The 26,489-nt window shown below is 35.8% G+C and overlaps 2 protein-coding genes and 1 long non-coding RNA gene across 18 annotated transcripts in view; 1 reads left to right on the top strand and 2 right to left on the bottom strand.

Moving 5' to 3' along the window:
- The window catches only part of ccm2l (CCM2 like scaffold protein), a 72,267-nt gene extending 46,086 nt beyond the window's left edge, over positions 1–26,181 (bottom strand). The window contains exon 1 of the mRNA XM_069883922.1: positions 26,094–26,181. The gene's annotated coding sequence lies outside the window, so the exon portion shown is untranslated. The remainder of the gene's footprint in view (positions 1–26,093) is intronic.
- The window catches only part of LOC138735703 (uncharacterized), a 320,545-nt gene that overhangs the window by 229,959 nt on the left and 64,097 nt on the right, over positions 1–26,489 (top strand). The window contains exon 4 of one of the 2 annotated variants that reach the window (XR_011339890.1): positions 5,282–5,356. The exons of the other annotated variant lie outside the window; for it this stretch is intronic. This is a non-coding gene — a long non-coding RNA (uncharacterized lncRNA). Of the gene's footprint in view, positions 1–5,281; positions 5,357–26,489 lie in introns of those variants that run through there. 2 annotated transcript variants of the gene reach the window in all.
- The window catches only part of xkr7b (XK, Kell blood group complex subunit-related family, member 7b), a 259,515-nt gene continuing 259,220 nt past the window's right edge, over positions 26,195–26,489 (bottom strand). For 14 of the 15 annotated variants that reach the window (XM_069883933.1, XM_069883932.1, XM_069883934.1 and 11 more), the window contains one exon: positions 26,236–26,276. Coding sequence is in view for 1 of the 15 variants with exons in the window: in XM_069883939.1 (XP_069740040.1) it covers positions 26,203–26,276 (74 nt within the window). In the remaining 14 variants the exon portion in view is untranslated. Of the gene's footprint in view, positions 26,277–26,489 lie in introns of all 15 variants that reach the window. The other variant, XM_069883939.1, reaches the window with a different exon arrangement.

Genomic DNA, 26,489 nt, shown 5'->3' with positions numbered 1-26,489 from the left:
TAGAGGGAAAGAAGAAGAATGAGGGGAGATTTGATGGAGGTTTACAAAATTATGAGAGGTATAGATAGAGTAAATGCAAGTAGGCTCTGTCCACTTAGATCAGGAGAGATAAATATGAGAGGACATGGCTTTAGGGTGAAAGGTGATAGGGAGAACATTAAGGGGAACTTCACTCAGAGAGTGGTGGGAGTTTGGAACGAGCTGCCATCTGACGTGGTAAATGTGGGCTCACTATTAAGTTTTAAGAATAAATTGGATAGATACATGAATTGGAGAGGTCTGGTGGGTTATGGAATAGGTGCAGGTCAGTGGGACTAGCAGAATGATGTTTCGGCACAGACTTGAAGGGCTGAATGGCCTGTTTTCTGTGCCGTGGTTTTCTATGGTTCTAATCGATCAGCATTGGACGGGGGAAAGAGGGGAAAGGAATAGACGATGTTTCAGCATGAGACCTTGTATCAGTTCTGAAGCAGGGTCTCAACCTGAAACATGGACAAATCCTCAGCTCTCCTGCCTGTTACTCAATCTGCTGAGTTCCTCCTATAGTTATTTATTTGCTTAAAAATACAAGTTCTGGACATCTGCTATTCCATAAGAAATTTCTGTTAAGTGCATGAAAGAGGATGATAAAAAGTTCTTAATAATTGTTATCAATCATTTTTAAAGATTTACTATTTTACACATTCCATCAGAGTTTCTAAGAACCTGCCTTTTGGCCATTTAAATTATTACCCTTGTGATTAACATAGAATATATTTTGAAAGTATGGAAATAGTGATTCAGAATGATCTCTGCATTTGGGAAAGTTGAGCACATGGGAAAGAAAGAGGAAAGAACACAATTTGGAGAAGTAAAAGCCACATGGTTCCTCCATTATTCAATACAATCGACTCCAAGCTTTTACACCTTTGTGTTAGTCCCCACAGACCTGATTTTACTGAAGTTTCAAATAATTATCTGCTTTCTTTCAAAATATCTCTCATAATCTAGTCTCAACAATCCATTCAGGTAGAAAATTCCAATGGTTCACCACTCTCTATGAGAAAAATTTCGATGGACTTCCTCTTGGCCCATAAAATAGGAAATTGGTAGAGGAACAGAAACTGAGACCAATGTTTGAAATCATTTTTCATATGACAAACAGTTATTATTACATGTCTCAAAGTTGTGTCAAATATTCTTTTTGATCAATATAAATATTCTGCATTTGGGGTCAAGGCACTTGCATTAAAATATTGTGAGAATGTTTTTCTGTGGAAAGGATGTTATAAGACTATGAGACATTCCAGTTGAGGGATGGGTGGTCATATAACAACACTAAGAAGCTTTTGACAGGAATAATGAGAAGAACTACAACTAAATGGAAGACTTTTAGAATGCACTGAGAAGCAGCAGGACTTGAAAATTCAGGTATGCTAAGTGATGGGAGATACCAATAAATATGTCAAAGAGAAATATATTTCATCCTGGATTCTATACTTGTGAGCTTCATGAAATACGGTAAATCAAAATCCGGGTTACTCACGAGTTAGCTTGTAGTTAGAATATGTCTAGTTTTTGTGAAAATTATCTGTAGATTGGTGGATATCTATTAAGTCAGAGAATCAAGGAGTACACGTGAACCAAAGTTATTTTTTAGATAAAGCGAACAGTTGAATTATGATCTAATTTAATGATGGAACCTTATGGTGATTCATCAAATGATAGGTGGGAAGAGAAGGAGAGGCAGGGCTTTCTGTCATTATCGCAAGCAAGGTGAAATTAATGTACTATAAGTGCTGAGGTGTTTTGATAAGGCAATTTGTAAGTATCTTTTTAAATGGAGGTGATTCTGTAATTGCAGGAGCAAATTTAAAATCTTCACCAAATGACTATTTAGTGCTTTGGATTGCTAGAACAAAATTGTGGAAAGAGAATGCAAAATGCACTTTTATAAGTAATTATTAATTGAAAAAGAAATTCTTTCCATCTTTTTATTGGTTTTAACATATGCAAAATACATAGGTATATATTGTAATAATGATAAAGTAAATTAATATTGAGTTACAAGTGTCAAATAACAATGAGAAAGGTGCATATGTACAAATGGAAAAAGGGGAAGAGAAAAAAAGAAATTCTAAAAATAAGTTACTGTCTCCAGAAAGCGAATAAAGTTGTCTGATAATAAAACTCCACTGATCGAACTGCAATGTATCCAAAGATTTGGATGTCTGAAGCTTCAGCAAGTGTGCATTAAAATTGTCAGTAAAGCCATTGCCGAGGCCTGTCCTGAAGAGTCTTTAATAATCAGTTGGTAGTATAACCACCTCTACTCACCTCTGAATAGAGTCATCAATTTAGGAAGGTATGCAGAGATGAAATGTTGGAGCACATATCGGCTGGGCTTTAATAGGAGCTGCCAGGATCCAGAGATGATATAAGACCACGTGCACTCTCCAAACAACTGGAATTACAGAGCTCAGCTGATATATAGGGTAGAAATAAGGCTCAGAGAGCTGAAGAAGGAAAAAGATTGGAATTTGCCCTCTACACTAACTGTGCCATCATCACTGTGCATTCCACCAGTATATATATCTCACTGACAAAAGGCAAAGGAGGAAAAACCCAACACCCAACCCCAACCAACCAATTTTCCCCTGCAACCGCTGCAACCGTGTCTGCCTGTCCCGCATCGGACTTGTCAGCCACAAACGAGCCTGCAGCTGACGTGGACATTTACCCCCTCCATAAATCTTCGTCCGCGAAGCCAAGCCAAAGAAGAAATATCTTCAAGAACGGGTAGGCTCTTTTGGGGTGTGATATATAACCTGTGTAACTAATTATACTGTATCATACATAACCTTGTGTTTATTATGTTCTTCATAGTTCCAGAGCATAACTTTACCCATGTTTCATTTTTTATATTTATGTTTAAATCTTTTTTCACACTTTTGTTTGGGTTTATAGCTTATTTCATAATTTTCCCTTCTCTTGCAGCTTGATGTACATGTTCGTTATAAATCTTTTAATTATCATTGTTTCTGTAATCACATATTCAAAGCTGCTTCCTGCTGTTAATCTCAGTCTGTTTCCCAATTTGTCCTTTAAGTAGGTTTTCAGTTGGTGGTGTGCAAACATTGTACCATGAGTTATTCCATATTTGTACTTCATTTGTTCAAATGTTAATAATTTATTTCTCAAAAAAACAATTTTCTATTCTTTTAATTCCTTTTCTCTCCCATTCTGTAAAGGAAAGGTTATATATTGTGAAAGGGATTAGCTGATTTTGCGTCAATAATAATTTTGGTAGTTGGTAATTTGTTTTTTTCCTTTCTAAGTGAATCTTCTTCCATACATTGAGTAAATGAATCAATACTGGAGAGCTTTTATATCGTATCATCTTTTCATCCCACTTATAAAGTATATATTCTGGTACCTTCTCCCTTATTTTATCTAGCTCTATCTTAGTCCAATCTGGTTTTTCCCTTGTCTGATAAAAATCTGATAAATACCTTAATTGTGCTGCTCTATAATAATTTTTAAAGTTTGGTAACTGCAAACCACCTTGGTTGTACCTCTCTGTTAACTTATCAAACGCTATCCTCGGGACCCAACAGTATCAGACAGATGTTTTCGCTGTAAGAAGGAAATGGGATCAACAGTACATGAAATTTGGGCATGTGAGAAAGTGAAAAAGTTTTGGGAAAATCTAAATCAGGTATTAAATAAAATCACAAAAAGCAACATACCAAAAAATCCAGAGATCTTTCTTCTAAGTAATATAAGAAGTAAAGGATTAGGCCTCAAACTGGATGAAGCACAAAAAAGATTTATGATGATAGCCTTAGCTATAGCAAAAAAATGTATAATGTCAACTTGGAAATCAGAAGAGAGCTTGAGAGTACAACAATGGTACATGGAAATGAATAAATGTATTCCATTGGAAAAAATAACATATAATTAAAAAATAAAGTCACATTATTTGAACAAATTTGGGAACAGTCCATGGAACATAACAGAGAGGGCCTACCACGGACCTCCACCCCCTAAAATGCTCGAATGAGAAGAAGACAAAATGAACTGACCCAGTGTGTAAAAGTAGATGACACATTTTTCTTGTTTATTTTCATTGTGTGATGACATTGTTTAATGGGTTTATTGTATTGTACATGTTGAACGTTTAATGGGTTTGGAGGGGGGTGGGAGGGAGGTAGGGAAGGTAGGGGGAAAAAAAGGGGAGAAAATGCCACTGTGTCTATTTAAGAGGGAAATGTTTGTATTTATTTTTATTGATATGGTTCACAGTGTGAAAAATTTTAAAAAAAAGAATGGGTAGGCTCATTGGGATTAATTATTTAATTCAAAATAAACTAACATAAAACAAAATTGAAGAAATTGAGCCAAGTGCTTTATTAATCTTTTGGGATTGTTTCCCAATTCTTTTCATACATAGCACATTAAAGCTTAGGTAGGTCTTAGCCCTGAAACATAGGTAATATATCTTTATCTCCTATGGACACTGCAAGACTGGCTGAGTTCCTCCAGCATTTCTGTGCCTTGACTGCAATCACAGGGCCTGTAGACTTTTGTGTTTCAGCTCATACTAAGGATAATGATTTGATGATGACCTTGTTACTTTAATGTCATAAATTTGAGAACAGAAACACTCATCAAAGGAAGATTAACCCAGTCATGTGCTCAGCAAACCTTGGAGAAAGTTTGGTGAATAATGTAATTCACCACTTTCCTGACAAACTCTTGGATCTATATGCAAAGCTCTCTTGGTCCAGATCACACAATAAAGTGCATTTGCAGACCACAATTACGCCAGTAGTGCCAGATTTAGAAGCTTGGTGTTGTTCTCCAAAAGAATAACCAATAGATTAGAATTTTAATTTGCAAGGAGCAAGATTATTGGTTTAGACCAGGTTTTCTGTGACACTTAATTCTCCTATGATCAAATAGATATTTTTTTAAAAGGCCATGAATAATTCAGTTTAAGAAAAGTTTGTCTCAACAATGTAGTATTTTTATTATCGTCTCACTGTTATAAATTTATTTATAATTGTTTATCCTCCATACATTTTTAATTTTAAATGGGAGCTGTATTTGCCAATGTATCAAAAATTGCACTCAGTTTAATGATGAAATAAAATGGATCAATGTACCATTTCACCTTTAGAACCATCACTGTCTAAGCTGTTTCTTGGATCACATGTGAATTTGTTCACCAATTATGAGCAGCGGAAGTAGAAAAGTTATAAAACATCAGATTATTTTGATTGTTATTTCTCATTCTCAGGACATTGGGTGGAGCAGCATTTGACTGAGTGGATGGCGTTCAAGTTTTCCTTTTAAATGGTGCAATGTTAGTGGCCGTGATGTTCTTCCAATGGTATTGGATGGGACGATATATAAAATAAACAGAGAAACTAGATACCGAAATGCATTTAAATTAATTTTTCAACGATAATCCACTGATGAATAGTAGCTTGTATCATACTTTCCTCTTGCTTGGAAGGTTGCAGACTTGCAGCACGTAATCAAGGCTGAAGCTTCTTCACTGAAGAATTGAAGGAATATTGCATACCCAAAGTCATAAATTTTCAGGTGGATGTAGAGTTTTCTTGTTGTTATTTGTTTTATTATCAGGGGGGAATACAGAGTAACAGATGTTTGATCTGTTTACTGAGGTGAGGAAATGTATACTGTGTCCAAACTGGCTGCTACATTACATTGGCTGGCACAGTTGGTGTACCAGTTAGCGCAATGCTGTTACAGCGCCAGCAAACAAGACCGGGGTTCGAACCCGGTGCTGTCTGTAAGGAGTTTGTATGTTCTCCTTGTGTCTGCTTGGGTTTTCTCCAGGTGTTCCTGTTTCCACCCACCGTTCAAAATGTATTGGGGGTTGTAGGTCAATTGGGTGTCATTGAGTGGCACAGGTTCGTGGGCTGAAAGGGCCTGTTGCCATGCTGTAGGTCTAAATTTTTTAAAAATGTTTTAAAATGACCTGTGCACCACTACTGTTTCAAATTAATTAAATGGGTGGAAGGTTTTTGAGGTCCTGAGCATGTACCAGGAATCTATACAAATATAATTTTCTCTCAGTATGATTTAAAATGTTTCTGTTCATTTTGAGACAGATTATATTTTATATTGTATATAGATATGTTTTAAAGGAGATAAATTGTGGCAGGTTTTTTTTAGTGTAGGTCACATATAAACACTTCAAAACAGATCTCAATTAAAATGCCAGAGTTCTGCTCAAGCCAGACAGAACAGGCTCTGGGTACCTTTGCAAAACTTTGAAGAATGCCTATAAGGATTTCACAAGTTGGGGGTTAATTGGACATGCTGTGGACTAATGGATTATTATTTTGGAAAACCACAGATGAATGAACTTGGAAGATTAGGTCCGGAGCCGCAGTCTGTTTGTGTGCAGTTGGCTGTTCTAAGAGGGTCATGTAGTTTTTATCTGAGTGAGTGTGTGTGTGTGTGTGAGAGAGAGAGAGAGAGAGAGAGAGAGAGAGAGAGAGAGAGATTCAGCCAAGCTTGTGGAAAAACCCTATTTTTAAGATGGTTTGTGAGTTCTTTGTTCAGCCTGGTCAAAGCCCTTGTGGTCCATATAAGAGGAGATGGCTGGCTGTATAATGTTTCACTTGAAATAAGGGAAATAGAAAAGGAATTCTGTGGTGACCTGAAAGAAAGAGGTTATTATCTGGAAAACCCTAATGGGGTGCTTCTTCAGCAAGACACTGAAGTGGCTGATTGGAGGGAATCAGTTTGTGTGTGTTCAACGAGCAACAAATCTCTCTGAAACTGACAAGAACCTTCTTAAGCAGTAACCATTTGAGAACCAGAGCTTGGTGAAAATTCATAAGTGTTAAATTCTGTGCACAATATAAGAATTGCCTGATATCAGTGAACTTGGAGGAGTGAGAAATGAGATTGGACTGGGAATTAAATAACTTTTCTGAACTTACACACACATTACATACATGTGCACTTAGAATTAGAAGGGGGTTAAGTTAATAGTAATAAGTTAGAGTTTGATCCTGTTTTCATGTTCAAAGATAATTAAAAGCAACTTTTGTTTAAGAAACCATTCATCTTGGTGAATTCCCATTGCTGCTGGATTTTGGGGTCCTCTGGGCCCATAACAATGGTGAACCTCAGTTCTCCTTTCTCGTGCTGAAAACTGAGAAAAATCAGTCTTTTTTCAGATACCTATCAATGCAATTCATGCTTTAAACATAATCTTGTTCAAATTGTTTCACCAAAAATCAAGTCTTTCATCAATTACCAGCTTTCGCAATGATTGACGTGATCCTATGGCTCATCTACATTTTTCACAAGCAGAACTTAACATTTCTTTTAGTCCAATAGCCTAATATTATCTTCTGATGGCTTTTCCAATTATCTGTTCTTGTTCTAAATGTAAGAGCAAGAAGAATATAAGCTTAACTCCAAAGAAAGGTTACAGAATAGATTTTTATAGTATTAGATACCAAGGTTCAATCAAAAATTGTAACATGTTAAAAAATGCAATATTCAGTTAAAAATTCAAACATCATGCAATTATTGCCTTTGAGGAGACTTGATCTTGGTTTTTGAAATATTCACTCTTGGTGTTGAATAGTATCTTCTCCAAATGAGTAATTCAGCACTTATTGCTATTTTCTTTGCAATGAAAATACCTTTTAGTGCACCACATTCACCACTGTACACTCTTCAGATAATCAATGCTAATCATAAACTGGAAAAACATTCAAGATCACTCAAAACCATTCATTTGGAATGTCAGCTAATTTCCCTATAAAATAAACATCCCAGACAATCTCCCATAAAATGTTATGGAGTCCAGAGGACCCCAAAACCAGCAGCAATGGAAATTCACCAAGATGAATGGTTTCTTAAACAAAAGTTGCTTTTAATTATAACTGAACAAGAAAACAGAATTAAAATCTAACTTAACGACTTAATCTACTTAACTAATCTACCTAACTACTCAATCCTCCCTCTAACATGAAGCGCAGGTGTGTGTAATGTAAATTTAAGATTAGAAAAGTTACTTTGAATCACAGTCCAATCTCACTGGTTGCAGGCAATTCTTGTACTATGCACAGAAGTTAGCATTAACAAAGTTCACCAGTCTTTGGTGCTTAACAGGCGAAAGGTTACCACTCAGGAGGGTTCTTGCTGGTTTTCAGAGTGAGATTCCTTTTCCAGGATATCCACAACTGATTCCTTCTCAATCAGTCTTGCTGACAAAACTTGCCCCTTCAGGGTTCTCCAGATGATCCTCTTTCTTTCAGGTCACCTTTCACACCACCAGCCTTCACCTTTGACCAGACAGCCTTCCAAAATTTGCCAGCTTTGTCCTTGTGGAAATGATTTATGTCTCCTCTCTCTCTCTCTCTGTTTAACACACCCTCCCTCTCTGAGAGCCAAACTGTTCTCCTCCTGCCTGCAAAGATCACATGCTTTCCCAGGCAAGCTGCAAAAAGCATTCTGCAAAAGTCCTGCAAATATTTTGTTTTAAAATGTGTATATGCAAGCTACTCTAACAATTCCTCCCAAACCGTCACTAAATACTCTGTCACATTTGTGTCTGAGAAGTGAAGCATACTAAAAGAATGTGTAAATATGTTAAAATGAATTGGGTTTTTTTCAGATGTGATACACTATGTTTTTGGAAAAATTGAAAAATAAAATTTTCAAAAAACCCAGCAAGTCCACAATTGTTGCAGCCACTTCCATTAAAGTGCTTTGGCATAGAAAGTTTTCAAGGTTTTTAATAGAAATGGAAATTGGTTTGCCTTTAGTCCATAATGTAAAGGTTAAAACCTTGTGTTTTTACTTCTTAGTTAATTTTATGACTATTCCTTTAAGAATAACTTGTTTTGTAGTGTTACCATAGTTACTATGACATCATATGTTGTAATATCCAGGCAAACAGGGAGTTTGCGTTCAGTCTTCAAAGGACCATGGAGGAGGCATAAGCATTGAAATACTTTTCTTTGAATTCATCTTCTTATCGTCTTATATTAATCATCATTTAATTTTAATCATCTTAATTTTGGTTTAACTATTTAAAGAAGAATATCGTTATGTACAGAATGCTTTATTTACTCAAGTTATGAAAATCTTGATGCGAAGTTATTCAAAATGTTTTATCAACTAATTAAAGGCTACATAAAGCTGAAAATATGAAGTTTGGTTTATTGAAGTGATAAGATTGTAATTTGGAATATCGAAGTTTACGTTTCTTAGAAGATGACGTTTTGAAATTGGGAAATATGAGAGATTGGAAAGTGTCATTTATACAGTCATTTATACAGAGTGACTAGTATTTTTTTGTTCTCCCATGGTATTTCCACACTAGCACATCCATTATACTTGAGATACTTGCTGTGTCCTCCATGCTTACCTTACTTATCCTATTTATGTATCTATATGAAATTTTACTGTTTTAATATTACATGTATGTTTTCTCTCAAAATCAATTTTATACTCAGTCTTCTGGACTATCAGTAGCCCTTCCCACCTTGAATGCTCCATTTATAAATTTAATATTATGCTTGAGCTAATTTCGAAAAAAAAAATCTTATTTAAATTTAGACAACCTTTTTGATCAACCCTTTTGGCCCATGAGTCCATGCCATCCAATTTACACCCAATTAACCTACACCCCTGGTATGTTTTGAATGGTGGGAGAAAACTGGAGTCCCCATGGAAAACCCATGCTGACACGTACAATCTCCTTACAGACAGTGGGGGATTCAAACCCCAGTCCCGATCGCTGGCACTGCTGCCCCAATCTTTTAACCACAGATGATTTTTTAATATTTCTCATGGAATCCTTCTTTCCAGTTGTGATGCTGTGATGATCCTCAAGGCGGGAGGTGTGACATTTATCATGTGTGTAAAATAATTTAGGCCTACTGCTATATTTCGCTCCACAAACAGAATCGTTGTGTGGCCGGAACTCTCCCTGCAGATGTTAACAAATCTTATGGCTTCCATCTTTGAAAATCTTAGTCTTTGGATAAATTGCACTTTGGGAAGTTGAAGGTGAGGGAACAGTTCCCAGGGGAACAGAATGGGGCCCCTTTTTCATTCAGTCTTTATCCCTTCTTCCACAGCTCCTGATCTTTTTGGAGGGTTAGCTGGATCACCACCCCATTTGCATTTGTAAAGACTTGATCGTTCACTAAAAGCCACCCCAAGTCAGCCAGTCTTCAGGCTCATTCGGCCCAACTTTAGAGTTAAAAGTGATCATCGACCCTTCTTCTCAGTGCAGTGATTGCCCTACTTGTGAGTGAAGCTCAAAATATAGGTGCTGCAAGTAGCCGTGCATTTTTGCGAGTTCTCTGACTCAGTGTAGATAAGCACCTCTCAAGAATTTAAATGATCTTGAAATTTGAGGCAGGTTATTAAGATCTTTTGGGAGGCTGAAATATAGTAGCACATTTTAGATACTTTCTGTGGGGGAATTTTTCCAGTCAGCTGACTTATTTCTATTAGAGGATGTATAGTTTTCTGTGGTAGGTATAAAGTGTCTGTATCATGTGCCAGCCCTCCTGAAGTAATGAATGTGGGGTTTTGCAATAGTTATATAGTCATTGGATAACACTCCACAGAAAGTATAAAAATCCACGGCATAATCTCTAGTTTGCTTTATACCTACAATATCATGATTAAATATACAAGATGACTGAACAATTATTAAAAATGCAATTAATAGATATTTTAAAATCGCTCAATTATTGCTTTGGAGGATATTTAAAGTGCAAATCTTTTATTCATCTTAATTCTTAATGGATATTTTCCAATAAAACTTTTGAAAATCCAGTCGTGTTTATTGGTGCTTAAATTAGTTGCTGTGAGATTAAATCTGAGCTGTTTCATGTTATTCGAAAACAGCTTTCCTGCTCCCAAACTTCATTTGGTGAATGCATTGTAGTTTTACTTGTTGGAACTACAAATGCTTCCTAATCCATTTGTGATCGACACAGGAGCACCTCCTCAAGTGTTCCTTAAGGAGAGGAAAGTAATAAAAATGGCTTTTTACCAAGAGCTGCAATCAAATATTCCTAAAGCTGGAAGTAAAAAAAAATCACAGAAAACAACAAATCTAAGGAGCAAGAGTCCTCTCACTAAATCAGACAGATCGCAAAGGGATTATAAAACCGATGATACATTAAACTGCAGCTGTCAGCTCAAGTCAGGCTGTACCTCCTCATTTATACTGCCAGTTGCAACTGCTATTTTCCTGCCTTGGGGAGAAATCTACCCATGTGTGCTCAAATCCATGTTAAAATTCCTGCCTCCATGAAAATTTCAAAATATGGTCTCCATTTTCCAAATACTTGAATACTTTAGTATAAGTAAACTCAAGCAATTAAAAATTCAGCTTCATGCCATGTCAGACCCAAGAGACTGATGGCTATACAGTATTCTCCAAAGGTTTTACATCACTGCTTGGTCAAGGTTAGCCACAGACTTGCTTTGAAATAGATTTCCAAGAAGCAGTTATCAGCAGTTTTGGAGACTGGTATCTGGTAACAGGAAACTTCCCTGATTTTCAGATCAGAACAGATCAGATACTATTTATTGTCATGTAATATAACAGAAATATCACATTAAACAAAATTACCTTTAGTTTACCATAAGGCAGACAAAGATTCACCATTAGCACCCCTTACTGTTAGAGAAAAAGCAAAAGAGAGTCTCCTTAGGGTCACTGAGCATCCATGGATTTGCCTCCAGCGCTCCCGCAGCCTCTGCAGATGCATAACACTCCAGTTCAGTTCAAACCATTGGCAATCCAAGTCCAGATCCAAACCTGTCATGGTGAGGAAACCTTCAGTGCCCAGAGCCCTTTGGAAGCCATTCTTGCCCCCCGATACCTGGTCTCATGTGTCAGCAGCCTGTAGCCTGGTGTGAGGCCTTTGACTTCAAGATGCCAGCATGCCAGGTCTGTGGGAGGTCCTCACCTGCAAGTTGCCAACACCTCACCTTCTGTGTGTGTCCTTCTGCCGTGAGCCCGTTGCTAATCCGCCGCCATGGTCATCGTCCTTGGGGTTATCTCCTTTGCTTCTTCTTTGCAACAGGGGAGAGCGGGTGTTCTCCCTGTTATTGGTGCCCTGCATCAGTACGCTGCTCATCTGAAGATTGCAACCCATCATGGTCGCTGGTGTGCATAGGCACCGCCAGCATAATTTACGAGATTTCTAGCCACTCAGTATTTTGAGCGTACACAAGAACTAAATTTCAGAAGATATTTATTTTCTCTACTGACTTTTCATCAATTTTCATGCTCTGTATTTATTTTACCCATACCTTTCTCTGGTTTAATTTTTTTCTTTCTTATTCAATATTTTTATTGAAGTTTCACATTGAAAAATACAAAGTACATAATAATACATATTAAAAGTCAAAAAATAATATATTACACTTAGATCAAGGTACCAGACCTTCTCAATTAAACAAATTAAATTAAAGTAATATTTTTAATGGATCTCTGTTAATATTTAATAGTTAGGTTAATGTTAAACTACATTTCAGATAAAAATGTCTTAGTAAAGTACCAGTAAGCTATAGAGTTGAAATATTGTAAATGTATTTCTAGTGAGGGAATTGTGGGCTGGTACAGGGTTACACACACCCATACAATACATTCAGAAGTGAGGTCATCTTTCGGAGTTGTGACGTCTACAAGCCATAGTGATGAAGGCCACATGATTTCCAATAAACTGGAGATGACAACTGTTAAAGATTCCAGTACATGGATACATGGTTTCCAAGAATTGAGATTATCTCATTGATGATGAAATGTCACATAATATTGGCAAATTCAGACATTTTGGTCAGTTCAGAAGTCTAGACCTTTTGGGACACAGAGGAGTTGGACGCTTGTGAAAGACGAGGTTGAGTTGCAGTAATTGGAAGAGGTGCTGTTAAATGTTACTCCTAATAAAAGGGGAATACAGAAAATAAGTGGATTTCAAAAGGGAGACCTCGTTTAAGAAAATAAAGAGTCCAGCTTCATCATGAAAGTAAAGTTCGTGACTTTTAAGAAGAAAACTGAAGAAGACAGAAAACTTGATCACCTGGAAAGACAGGACTTGTGTTATACTTATCACAGGAGATAAGTGGCTTTTAAATAAGTAAGAATGCTTCTCTTGTGCCCAGAAGATGGTCATTCCTGTTTGAAGAATATCCTTCTGAAGGATAGCGCATCAAGAAACTTGAAAGTTTAAAGAGATCTGAAAATAAAATATTTAAAGGTGCTTCATAATTACTTCTGAACTGCAATTTAAAAGTATCCTGAAGTCAACAAAATATTTGAAATTGGACTTGAAAATTGACTTATTCAGAATCAAGTTTAAACTCTAATGGTTTTGGACTTTAACACACACACACACACACACACACATTTACATTTGCACATAGTGGGGTTAAATTTAAAGTTTAGAGATAAGTAAGAAATGTTATTAATAGTTTAATTAAAAAAACTATTATTTTGAATTTGCCATTGTCTGGTGAGTTTTCCAATGCTGCTCCTTTGTTAGTACTAATAAGGTTTTATTAGTCTGTAATATATTTTATTATTTTATTTAAAAAAATATATAAACCCATCATCAAAAATGAATCTGTTTGGCAAGGTGAGAAAAATGAATTCCTAATCAAAGTAATAAATTACTTTATTAGGTAACACTTCTTCATTCATATCAAATCAGGGATTTTGAAAATAATTCATAAAAGACCCCCACAGTGTTTTAAAAGTTAAATTCAAATCAGAAATTGAGCATCTAATCTTCTCTAAATTTAAACATGACATAGTGTCATGTAACAATTGTCGTGTAGGCAGAGCAATATCCTGACATCTGAGCATCACTGCCTGCCTCGCCATTAGCTTTTACTAATGCATGAAAATCAGATGCCATTCGAGTTATGCCACTCTCTCCAATAACACTAAATGAGGCAGTGAAAGGATTAGGCTTAAAATTAACTTTTAATTAGGTTGAATTAAGTTAGGTTATTAATGTTGTATTGTAATTATATTATTTTATTATATTATTTTATTTTATATCTTTTCTTTAAATGTAATTTTTCTTTTTATTCATGTGATAAAATCTTTAAATAAAGTTTAAAAAAAAAACTTTTAAAAAGTTTGAAGTATTTCTCAAGTTTAGATTCATTTACAAATAGTTAAGTAAATACAAAATGTTTCAGTGTTTGAAATTAGTGATCTGGATCATCATCTATCTGGGAGAAGTTCTACTGTCAGCATGAGAAGCCATTAAAGACTTTTATTTGTGCATTTCATGCTGGAATGATCCACATACTTTAGCACCCATTACTCCCACACAAAGGCAGAAGAAACTTCAAAGTGGTAGCTCAGACAACCAGTCACTGGCAAATGAAGTCCAAGGTCAAATCTGAAGTTTGTTCATACTTATACCTCTTAATTAAAAAAAAGCTTTGAGTGATTTTTAAACTGCAACACTGCAGGGCAAGGAGTTCTTGCTTGGTAATAGAGTGATATTGGTTCCAGGCAGTGTTGTCACCACAATATTGTACAACTGCTAGCATGCGGTGGAGGAGGGGTCCTGTTGCCTGGTTACAACATCAGGTCAGGCTCAATGGACCATCTGTCTCTGTTTATCAAATGCTTGCAGGTATGTTTGAAATAGCTTGTGCCATCATGAAATTTGTAGTTCACATAAATTGCCGTTGAAATGATGGAGGTGAGCACACATGCAGGACATTCCATACTTTTGGAATATCACGTGAAATGGATCACCTGATTTAAAGAGTGCAAAGGAACATTGCAGACAATTTTAACCTAACCAGTTGGGCAAGAAAAGTGTGATCTTGCAATTGAATCATCCTTGAAAGCTGTCTTTCTGATTTCCTGATTCCCATACTAATTTAACCACAGTTTCTTGATAATGTCATTAAAATCTTGAAATATTGTGGTAACTTACAATCTTACATAAAGTCTAAACCAGGGGTCAAATCTACAGAGGCTTGCCATAAGTGACAGCCCTCAGTCATAATGCTGAGCAGCATAGAAATGGACCTTTTGGCCCATCATATCTATGCTGACCATCATTCCCATATATATAATTCCTACTTGCCTAAATTATTTTTTCATTTTTCCATGTCTTGTTCATTCAAATATCAGTTCAGATGCCATTTAAAGCAATGAATTTCAGAGGTGATTAGAGTTTTGGCAGATGGGAAGAGGTCACTGAAGAGGAAGTTCAGGGAAAGGGGATGGAAGGTGGGAGGAGTCAATGGAATGGCATTGGGAGATATGATATGGCATACACATGGATACATTTGAGGCCAGATACCCTTGCCCACTGCTGTCTCTTCATAGCTTCCAGATGGCTACTTGCATACAAATTTTTTGATTTCCAATGCAAACATTTTTTGTTCCCCAGTTGTCTTGGATGCTCTGCAATTGTGCTAGGATGTCACTCTTCCAAGCCTGTGTTTGGTAGCTGGTGTGCAATAGTCACTACTTGTTAAAATTAGTCACGTAGAAGCAACTTCAAATCTTCACATAAAGTTCAGGACCTGGATTGTCAGAGCCATCAGTGAGAGTCCCAATCATGGCAAACCTGCAATTACCCTTCTTGTCATAGCCTCATGACTTAAACACTTTAAACGGATATTGCCATCCTAAATGAAGAACAAAGGCCTAGCTCAAAGAAAAGTGGTGGATACAACTTCTTCCAGGAGGGCAAACTGAAGCTTCACAAAATTTTGCAGTCAAAGGTGAACTCGTTAGCAACTCCTCCTGTGGTTTAAGTGAATGCCATTTCCCAAATTCTGGTGATGGATGTGGCCGAGGACAACTTCGGTTCTGATCTTCGAAAGCCCTAACTTGCATTACGGTGAAGGCAACCTGATCTTGCTGGAGGATTTTGATGTCAGTAAAAATGCACAGAATTACTGGAGGAACTCAATCAGTCTCACAGCATCCATAGGAGGTTAAGATATATAACCGATGCTTTAGGTCTGAGTCCTTCTTCAAGGAATAAGCAATAAACAGGAAAGGGTAAGAATAAAGTCTGGCAGGGGAGGAGTCCAGACCAACCAAAGGTGTTAATTGGATATGATAAGAAGAGAGGTGAAAATTTATTTTGGCTCTGTGAAAGGAGGCAGAGGGAAAAGGGAAGAGAGCAAGGCAGAGCTAGGGAAAAGTGATGGGGGAAGAATATAGGGGAAGGGGTTTAATGTATACTGGAGAAGTTAGTGTTAATGCCATCTGGTGAGAGGGTGCTCAGGTGGATGATGAGGTTTGTTCCTCCAATTTGCTGGTAGTCTCAGTCTGGCAGTGCACGAGGCCATGGACAGACATTTCAACAAAAGAATGGGACCAGGAAATGAAGTGGGTGGCCACTGAGAAGTTCATGCTATTGGAGCGGACAGAGCCGAGGTGATTTCTCAGTCTGTGCCCCATCTGGGCGATGTAGAGTCGACCACAACAGGAACACCAGATGTAGAAATGATGCCTGCAGATTCATGTGAAATGTTGTTTCACTTGGTAGAGCGAAGTGAGTTTTTACTATAATTACAGCGTCTGCAGATTTTTGTGTTTCACTCGATTTTAATGCCAGGTTTGGAAAGAAAGGAGCAGGGAAATTTAATTCCAATGGAGTCCTTCTTCTGACAAGACACTTGGAGCATGGTGTTGTCAGAGCCAAATGCTTGTTTCATCACATAAGCTCTTGTGCCAACAACCCAATACATGCATTGGCACCTTTTGGTAGAAACAATGACTGACCATTTCTATGCCTGACCTTCTGAGTACCTGCAGCACCTCATTGTTTCCTCAAAAATCCAGCATCTCCAGTTTTTGCATTTCTCAGCACTCTCTCTTTGGTCATCATGTCCAATACTGAGGCATTAATTACAGCAGTCCAATGGACAGGCCATGCCATTCACAATGATGTGTAACATTAACTCTGTTTTTCTCTCCATGGGCACACTCTGAAGTGCACTCTTGTTTCAGATTGCCAGGTTGACAACCTATATTGGCTCAGCTCTTTGCTGAGCTCTTTGCTTTCATTGCCTCAAGAAACAGATTCATAACTTCTCCAGTGTCTTCTCATTACTGTAGCTCCTCTTAATAGCATGGGAGCAACAGTAGGCCATATAACTCTTCAAGCCTCCTCTGCTCTGGAGCGCGACCATATCTGTTAAAATCCTTGTAAACCCTCTCTGTATCTTTTCCAAGGCTTTTATAGCTTTTATAGTTTTTTTTATATATCTTACTTAGCCTGAACTTTCTAAAATACCCAAGCTGTGGCTGAAACTTTACTCATAAGCTTCAAGCTTGAACTTTTGTTTTTATATTTGATTTTCACAATCTATAAACATATTTAATCAATTTCAAGGATCTCAATATAAGTGGACATCAAATGATCTTTTCAAAATCATTGATAGCCTTTCTAGAAAATACTCACGTCTTATCCAAAACCTATTGTTTACTCCCTCCTAAACAATTTTCCACTTAATATGCTGTCCCAAATTCCATGCCTTTTTATTATCAGTAATGATGTCCCTTGTGCTCCTGTCGCAGGGCTCCCTAAATCTGTTAATTGCATTTTGCTCTGTTTTCTGAGACACACATTATCCTTTAGAAATCTACATTGCATGAGGATAGGGAACCTAAAGAACAATGACCAGTTGTTTTGACATTCTAGACTGAATACAAATGTTGAATGTGTGGTTCATGTTTTTTTAATCTTCTTCTGAAAACATAGGGGGGTGGGGTGGTGGTGAGGAAGATTTCTATCCCTCCTTATCATCATGGTGTGCATTGACAACTTCCCTCAATTGTGTAATTGGATGATTTTCTTCTTTGGCAATAGGAGCAACAATAGCATCCTTTGGTATGCAGAGGGCAATTCTGACTATTCAGTGTAAAACAATGCATATATGGCTTGTGTAATTGGATTGTATCATATTTTGTGCCTGGAGGCAGAAGGTTGACATGTTTGCTGATAGAAAAATGAGATCAGGGTAGTTGGGTCCATCAGACCTGACCTATGTTACATCTCTACACTTTAATATTTTTCTCCAACAATTGCTTATTAAATGATCAAAATCTTTCATGGTATAATCACAATCCATGTCAAAAAATTTCTTGCATTGAGCAATTCCAGTAGATGAATGAAGAGCAGAGGCTGCAGCTCCTTGATAGGATTCCGTAATATCCTTCCTATAATTGGACACTCGGTGTGCAAAAATATTAAGAATCTGCCAAATACTGATCTAAACTCAAATCTGGTTTTAAATTTAGCTTGATTTTCAAAGTATTTTTCACCAAATCCTTTTTTTATTTTTCAAAGTTAGGTTTGTCATATCTGCACATCATGACCATGTTATGCTTTGAGCCATCATTATTTCATATTTTTTGCTAATTGACAATTATCTATTAATTAGGGTTAGGGTTAACCCAATGCCAGCCAGTTTCATCTTGCTACTTGCCATTCTTCATTTAAACTGCTGTGGTTGTTTCCTAATGCAAGGTCATAAATCATTCAAAATGTCCCACAGTTCAACATGAATCAAAGCTATGATCAAAAATAAAAAATGGAGATGCTGATAATATGAAATAAAAAAAAGTACAGAAAATGTTGAACAGATTCAGGTGGTCTAATTGAATATATTGGAGAGAGCAGAAGTTAATACGAGTTTACTGACATTTCATCAGAAGGCTTGCTGATATTTTCTAGGATTTGCTCATTTTATTCTTTATCAAAGTTATCTTATTTGGCTTCCTCAAGTACTTTTATATATTAGTTTGCTTAAACTCCTAAACTAAATATTTCCAGTGTTCTGCCACCCCAGAATAGCATAAGGTTTTATCCACAAGTAAAATATCAATATCTTCTGACCCCATCTCACTTCATCTCCTTTTAAGACCTTGATTTATATTCTTGTTGCCTCCAGACTTGACCTTTTTCAGACTGTATTTACTGTTTCCGTGCTTTATCTTTCATTCACTAGAAGTCAAACAGAAGTTTGCCTCTGGAGTCTTCTGCTGTAAATCATCCCAGACCTTGTCAACCACCACTACTTCACAATCTCTCAGTTCATCAACTTCAAAATCCTTCAAGACATCATCAACAAACACCATATCTTGCTTTATCCCTTCTTTCTTGTGCTCTCATCTTATTTTCATGCTAATTCTTTTCTTTCCCTTCCCTCTATTTGGTACTGTATTAATTCCAACAATCCATCCTTAATGGGAGAGCTTTCATGTCATGTCTGCATATTTTAAGAATTTCTTCTTATTCCACCCCATTTTCTTTGTTTTTGACCTGAAGAGTGTGGTCTTTTTAAACAATGTATAGCTGACAATGACAAATTGGAACAGCTTGACATAATTTGTCAAAAAAAAACTGACAGCCTTGAACTTTTTGGAACACTTTCATGATAGAAAATTGCTGTAGAAAGAGAATTTTCAACCCACTACAAGCAATGGTTCTCAACCTTTCTCTTTCTGCTCACATACCACTTTAAGTAATCCCTATGCCATCGGTGCTCTGTGATTAGTAAGGGATTGCTTAAGGTGGTATGTGGGTGGGAAGGAAGGTTGAAAAATCACTGCTCTAGATCCAATTGTTACTGAAATATTTTGCTTGAGAAAAAGTGTCATTGCCCCATTTCCTTTGGAGTTATGAAACCATGCACATAATGAGTCAATTAGGGACAATTAAAACAGTGGCTTTCAACCTTTTTCTTTCCACCCATCTTTAGCAATCCTTTACTAATCACAGAACACCTGCGGCATTGTGGCATGTGAGTGGAAAGAAAAAGGCTGAGAACCACTGCACTACATCTTAAAAACAAATTATTATCAAGATCACAATAAAAAAATGAAAACTAAAAGGTTCAAATGAGGCTCAACCCATTTACATTATTTAATGAAAAATATGAAAACAGATGGTATATTGCTCAGTTTCCCCCAAAACAAAGTTCAGATGTTGCTGGGATAAATGCTCCTTTCTTTACAATTATATTTAAATTGGAGTCTCCAGTTTCAATATGATTGGGAAGGAACTTCAGGAGGGGGAAAACAGCCCAGCAATTATCCTTTTTAATCACATGTATACTTTGTATGGTCAAATAAGCTATGATTTTATTGATAACTAACAAAATTTCAATAAAAAGCTGGTTTTGATAATAATCGGTGAGAAAGCTGGTATTTTATCATACTGGGGAAATGATAAAGAGTGAGACTAAAATCAGTATTAATCTGAATATACAGTAGTTGATGCTGTCAATAAATTGCCACTTATTTCTTACTCTGATACAGTAGATAAGTATAAAGGATCCAGACGATGCCAAATCTACCTAGTACAGTATGACATTGCAGTATGCAAATTTATGAACTTTCCATGTTATTCAATATTGAACATAGCAGGTGTGCAAATATTCTTCACATTTTTATGCAGGATTCTGCTCTTATTTTCTGCTGTGCTTTTGTTTCAGATAGTGAAATCAGAACTACTAAAAGGGGTTATGGCATAATTTATTTTAATGATTTTGGTTTTTGCATTGCAGCAAAATAAAAATGTACAAAAGGTTCATAATATACAAAGTTTCAAGCCCAGTTACTTATTTGAATCATTTTAAAAGAAACAATATTACAAGATGGCACCAAATAACTATGTACATCATGAAACACTTCAATCCATCCTTTTTATTCTAGTAAAAAAAGACTATTACTCAGCAGCTGAGAAAAGAGCAAGGGTGGTAGAAAGTCGGCTTAAAAACTCACCAGCTGTTATATAATAATCTTTGTTTTAACATACATGACATTTGAAGCCAAGCAACATCTTTATGATGTCGACAATTATTTCTCAGTCATTTGGTGAATGTACAATTTCTAATCATTTTGGTGAACAAGCGTTCAGTCATGTGTGTTAAATAACATCAAACCACATAGTACGAAACTGATTACAGGTACACGAGGAGGAGACATTTTACCCCACAGCTTATTTCCACTAAATAAAGCAGTATACACAATCACAAGCTGTTATGTTACAGCTGATCGAACTGCCAAGACCCAAGAAAGATATTGATTACATCCTCAATTATACATACAGCCTTTCACGTACAGGACATATAAGAAGCAGTTGGGCAAAAACAGCACTGCTATTCATTTATCTATGGGAATTGGATGAATATTTGTTGCTTTCATAGATCTATGATCTTTACTGTGGTAAAATAAACCAGATAAAAGAGCTTTAAAAGTTTCTCATTACTCATTATAGAAAAAAACAAATTAAGAATATGTGCATATATAGTATATATACTATATATAGAATAAATGCTAAAATGAAAATTGAAATTTTAATGCCAATATACATCATATGCCCCTCAGTGGTATCATGCATTACGAACCAATTAATGTGTTAGATGCCAGAGATATTTTTCAGTATCACTTGCATATGTTTAATACAAAAATGATAGTTTTCAATAAAGGACAATGTTTGAAGAAACAGTCACTGAAATGTTGGATAATTGCTAAAACTGTAAGAAGGGACATTTAAACAGGAAACTAGGAGAGGTGTTACATTATACATCATCAACTTTAATTATTACAGTAGAAATAATAAAATAGGTAAATGTTAAGATAATCCAAATTCTGGAATTACATGTTATTAATTTGAAGTAATTTCTGTGTTCACATTGTATCATAAAATTCAAGAAATTAACACAAAGATCATTTTTCTATCCTGATCATGTACACTGGATTTTTGATTTGTGTTCTAGCAAAAGACATCTCGTAAATCTAAGAGGTTAAGAGATGAATGTTATTTTGCCTTCACACAGATTGCATCTGTAAATGATGTCTGACATAATAAACTTGCTAAATTTTAATCATATTCATTATTAGAAATGTAGTGATATAACATTTTTGACGTTTATTCACTGAACCAATCCACATGTTGTCAATTTGTAAAAGTCTCTCCCAGAATAAAAATAATTGCATAGTCCAAGTCTAAATTATTAAAATCCAGAAAGTATTTTATAAAATTCTTCTGTTAGGGGTGATTAAAAACGGCACCAATTTGAAAGCTTAAAAGATTATTTGTAGGACATAGAGTATTAGATGAGACAATACAGGATGAATGAGTTCAAAGCTAAATGTAAAGACATTTTGAAAAAGGGCAATGTCATATATGAGTGACTTGGGTTGTCATAATCAGTTGCACTCTATATACAGGATCTGAAAACGTATTTTCATTCGCTAATTTCCTTCTTAATGTCATCGGGGCGGGTATACACCATAAAATGTGTGAAGGGGACACACGAGAGATGCAGATGTTGGAATATGGAGGAAAACACAATTGGCTGGAGGAAGTCTGCAGGTCGAGCAACAGAAAATGATCAGTCAACATTTCTGGATGGAACCCTTCATCAAGGACATGGGATTTCCTTGTGAAGGGTTTAGGCCCAAAGCATTGCCTACTCTTTTCCCTCCATAAAACATTATCTTAGAATAGAAGAAGAAACCCAATTTCTGAACGGTAACGGCTCCAATGAATGCATGTAAATATTGAAGAGTAAAATAAACACTAGAGATAAAATGCACATTTTATTGATAGTAAAGACTGTAAATTTTATTTGTAAAAATTCGTACTGCTTCACCTTAACTCATCATGGAACGCGCTTTCCTTGCAGAAACTCAATTTCATTGTGTCGGCAAAGCTAAGTACAAAAACTGAGGCAGAAAGACATGGTGTAAAGCCTGCAAAAAGACGAATCAAGTTCTTTTGCATCTTGCAACTCAATCACACACCACCCTACGGCAGATCGATAGGGCTTTAAAAATTGTACACCATTTCAAATTAGACAACTAATTTCACCTGAATAGAGGCATTTGAAGATCATTTTTCTTAAGTGCTTTGAAACTCAAGGCTTGTTCTCCTGGTAGATTTTTATTTTAAATGGCCCTAAAGTCATTCAAAGTAGAATTCAGAAATAGAGAACAAATATTGACTATATTACAATTTCTCTGAAGACTGTAATCATTTAGTTATTTTGCACAGTCTTTCACAAATTACTGTATCACAAATGAAAAAAAATAGTTTGGTTTTCTTTTATTATGTGCTGTCAATTCCATTGATACTTCATTCTTATTAAATTTTATCTCTTTAAAATAATATTGAGGGAGAGAATGAGTGCGAGGAAAGAGAGAAAGAAAAATTGAGAAAGTGAGGTTTACAGTCTATTGACAAAATAATATTTGTAAACATTTAATGTATTTATACGTGCTAGCTCTTTTCAGCAGAAATATTGTACCAATGATATTTAATGCTGCCTATGTTTTCCATTGTCCTATCTGTTGTGCTGCAAGAGAAAATGGCAGAATTCTCCACCATAGACCAAAATAAAAGAGTTGATGCAAGCTATGTAGGTTCAAATTGGAAAATGATTACATTCAGACTGCTAGCAGCTATTCTTCTCCGAGTGATCAATACTTCCCAGTAGTTGCAGAAATGCAAATCCTAGATGGATTAATGAAAAAAAAGCCTCTCAATTATAATTATTAGTGTGAATTTTACCCCTTCTAATTGCGAGTCACTAAACATCAAAATATCTTTTTTCTTCTTGGTGAAAAAGGCAAAATTAGAGCAACTTTTTGAGCCATTTTCTCGGCACTTTCAGGTTTGTTAATTTACATTATACAAATGTAAAAATGGAACATGGAGTGAAACATTCCACAAGATTTGCTTTTGCTTCAATTACTGTCAGAAGAAAAGTCATTAATAATGGAAGAGCTAAAATTGGCAAACAGGTGAGAATATGGACTGTAGTGCTATCAAAAGATGAGTCACAGCATGTGCGCAATTTACTCAAGCCTTCCTTTAAGCGAATTTTATTTTATTCCATTATATCGGATGAATATATAATAGAATTAGTATTTGAGTAAATATCGCTCCAAAATGACATTAAGAGAAATGAGAGACAAACTATGAACTAGTTCAAACTCATCTTCACTGCACTGTGAAACATTAACAATTCATTTCCACTTTCAATGAGGAGATCACAAAGACTAGAAAAATTACACAATAAGCATCTGAGGTAGATTATTTCACTAAAAATAAAAGCAGCAGATCAGACCATAATGTAACATAACCATTCAGATGGCACATTATCTCTCATAGAGAAGTGCACCAATTTATTAAGTAGTCATCGTATTTCACTGTAGTCTTTATATTAAGTGCTTATCTCAATAATCAAACCTAAAAAGTCTTCAACAACACTGAATAAATTAATGTTATTGCAATAGAATTAAAAAAAACTTGAAACATTCTCAACAAATTCTGAACATACTACAGTCACAACAACATAGATTTTCTTTGGAACTGATTGTAAATTTGACCCATAATTTACTCATTCCTATTTAGTAGATATCCAGCCTTGGCTCTTTTTTTTCATGTCCTTGTACATTGATCATTAAAATTTGTCAAAAATAATGCCCACAAGAAATGGAGTTCTAATAACCACAACTTATTCCCAAAATGAGATAAATCACATTTCATCTACAACTAATACAAGTTCTGCCATATTCTATCCATTCTTTTTCATTGAGATTAGTAAATCCCCATCAGACTAACTTGCAAACTGGTGAATGCCTCACAACAAATCAATCTACAATAGAGGTGCACACTTCATTCCTCTCCGTTCTTAACTGGATCTTCTGAGAAACCCCTTGAATATTATATGAACAAATTATTAATTCCACTGAACAGTCATAATAAAATGAGCCTTGGCTCTCTGAATCAGTGTGCCACATAGCAAACCTCATACAGTAGGCTGAATAATATTCTGTATTGATAGTATTGTAAGTTGAAGCTATTAAGTGTAAACTGATTCTTGATTTAATTAATAAGTAGACATTTCTACTAAAAATTATCAGTATCATTCATGTCACTGTGTAGGCACTTCTCCCCAAACTATTTTCTTGAGTGTTCAGATAGCACTAACTGAGAAATGCATCTGCAGTCATCACTTGCACACAGCTTCCATACCATATAACCATATAACTGTTTACGGCGTGGAAACAGGCCATGTCGGCCCTTCAAGTCACTTGAACAACTCCACTAGCTTCCCCCTCCTGCTCTCCGCCCATAACCCTCCAACTCCTCACATCCATGTACACAACCAACACAATTGGACATTTTGTATATATTTGCCTCTAAAATGAGTTTTGGGGGCTCGTTGCTTGATCAAGGAGGAAAAGAGATTCTATTCAATCCTGTCCTCATCTGACATCCAAAAAAAAACAGGCTTCCCAGCAGGAGTTTCTGGATAGCAAACAAGGGGTATTTTCTCTTGCCCAGGTTTAAAGCTGGATCTTTCAGAGCTTCAGCTTGGAACTGTGGTCAAGCAACTTACAACAGAAAGAATCATTGCTGGGATATTTTACTCCTCATTGCTTAATGCCAAATTGGGTGGCGCCTCTAACTCATTAGGCTATCTGTGGAGCTTAAACAGGCACATTTTAATATCTCATTAGTTTTTTGCCTCTGTCAATAAGCAACAGTCTGGTCCTTATTAATGAGTGAAAAATAAGGCTTCAAATTAGGGATGTAGTTATACAAAGATTTTAAGATACAGCAAATGTGGCAAAAATATAATTGATATCACACTTACAACACTGAAGTGAATGTTTTGTTACAAATAAAAACATCTCAAAACATTTACCCATATTGGCTTCTTTGTATTATAAAATCAATAAAATCACAGATATTGTCAAAATTTTAATAAATTCACCTCTCAATTTGAGATTTTTAAATCATTAACAACTGGTCGCACGCTCCTTGTAATTATTTTGTGCAGCTCACCTATTTTTCATTGCATTTTAAATTTGATTTTTTATGATGATCATTTTTAAATCATCAAAACACATTTGATTTTAAAGAGTAACCATGTTTTCCTTTTTCTGACTGATTGCCTCAATTATCTTGAATCATTTGGCTTTAAAATAGTTCCTCCAAAAAAAAGCACATTATTGACATATTATAATATTGTTACACCCTATTTGCCATTATGAAACTAATTACCTTTTTTTAGATAAGCACTGGTGTTCTTTCATTGATACTGGGTCTCTTGTTGAACTGCAGCATGCTGCTACTTCGCGTTTAGCTCTTTTTATCTATGCTGTTCTCCATTTCACAAAACTCTCTGCTGACATGTGTATTTATGCTGTGGTATTAACAAAATTCTGTGCTGGCTTGAGCACACTCCTGAGAAGCAAAATTTAAGATATTAACGGGGTTAATTGCTAAACTGATCTGTGTCACTAGTTTTACTGAAAAGTTGCATATTTCCACAAAGGAAAAAGTCTCAAAATTAATTATGAAAATGCAGTCATGGCAAATGTACAATCATTTTATTCTTCCATCCTATCTGTAAACTCTATTAATCAATATTTTTTTTAACCAGTTTTCAAATTAAAT

Source organism: Narcine bancroftii, chromosome 6 (assembly GCF_036971445.1).
Source record: "Narcine bancroftii isolate sNarBan1 chromosome 6, sNarBan1.hap1, whole genome shotgun sequence".
NCBI lineage: Eukaryota > Metazoa > Chordata > Chondrichthyes > Torpediniformes > Narcinidae > Narcine > Narcine bancroftii.
This window is presented reverse-complemented; position numbering and strand designations above follow the sequence as displayed.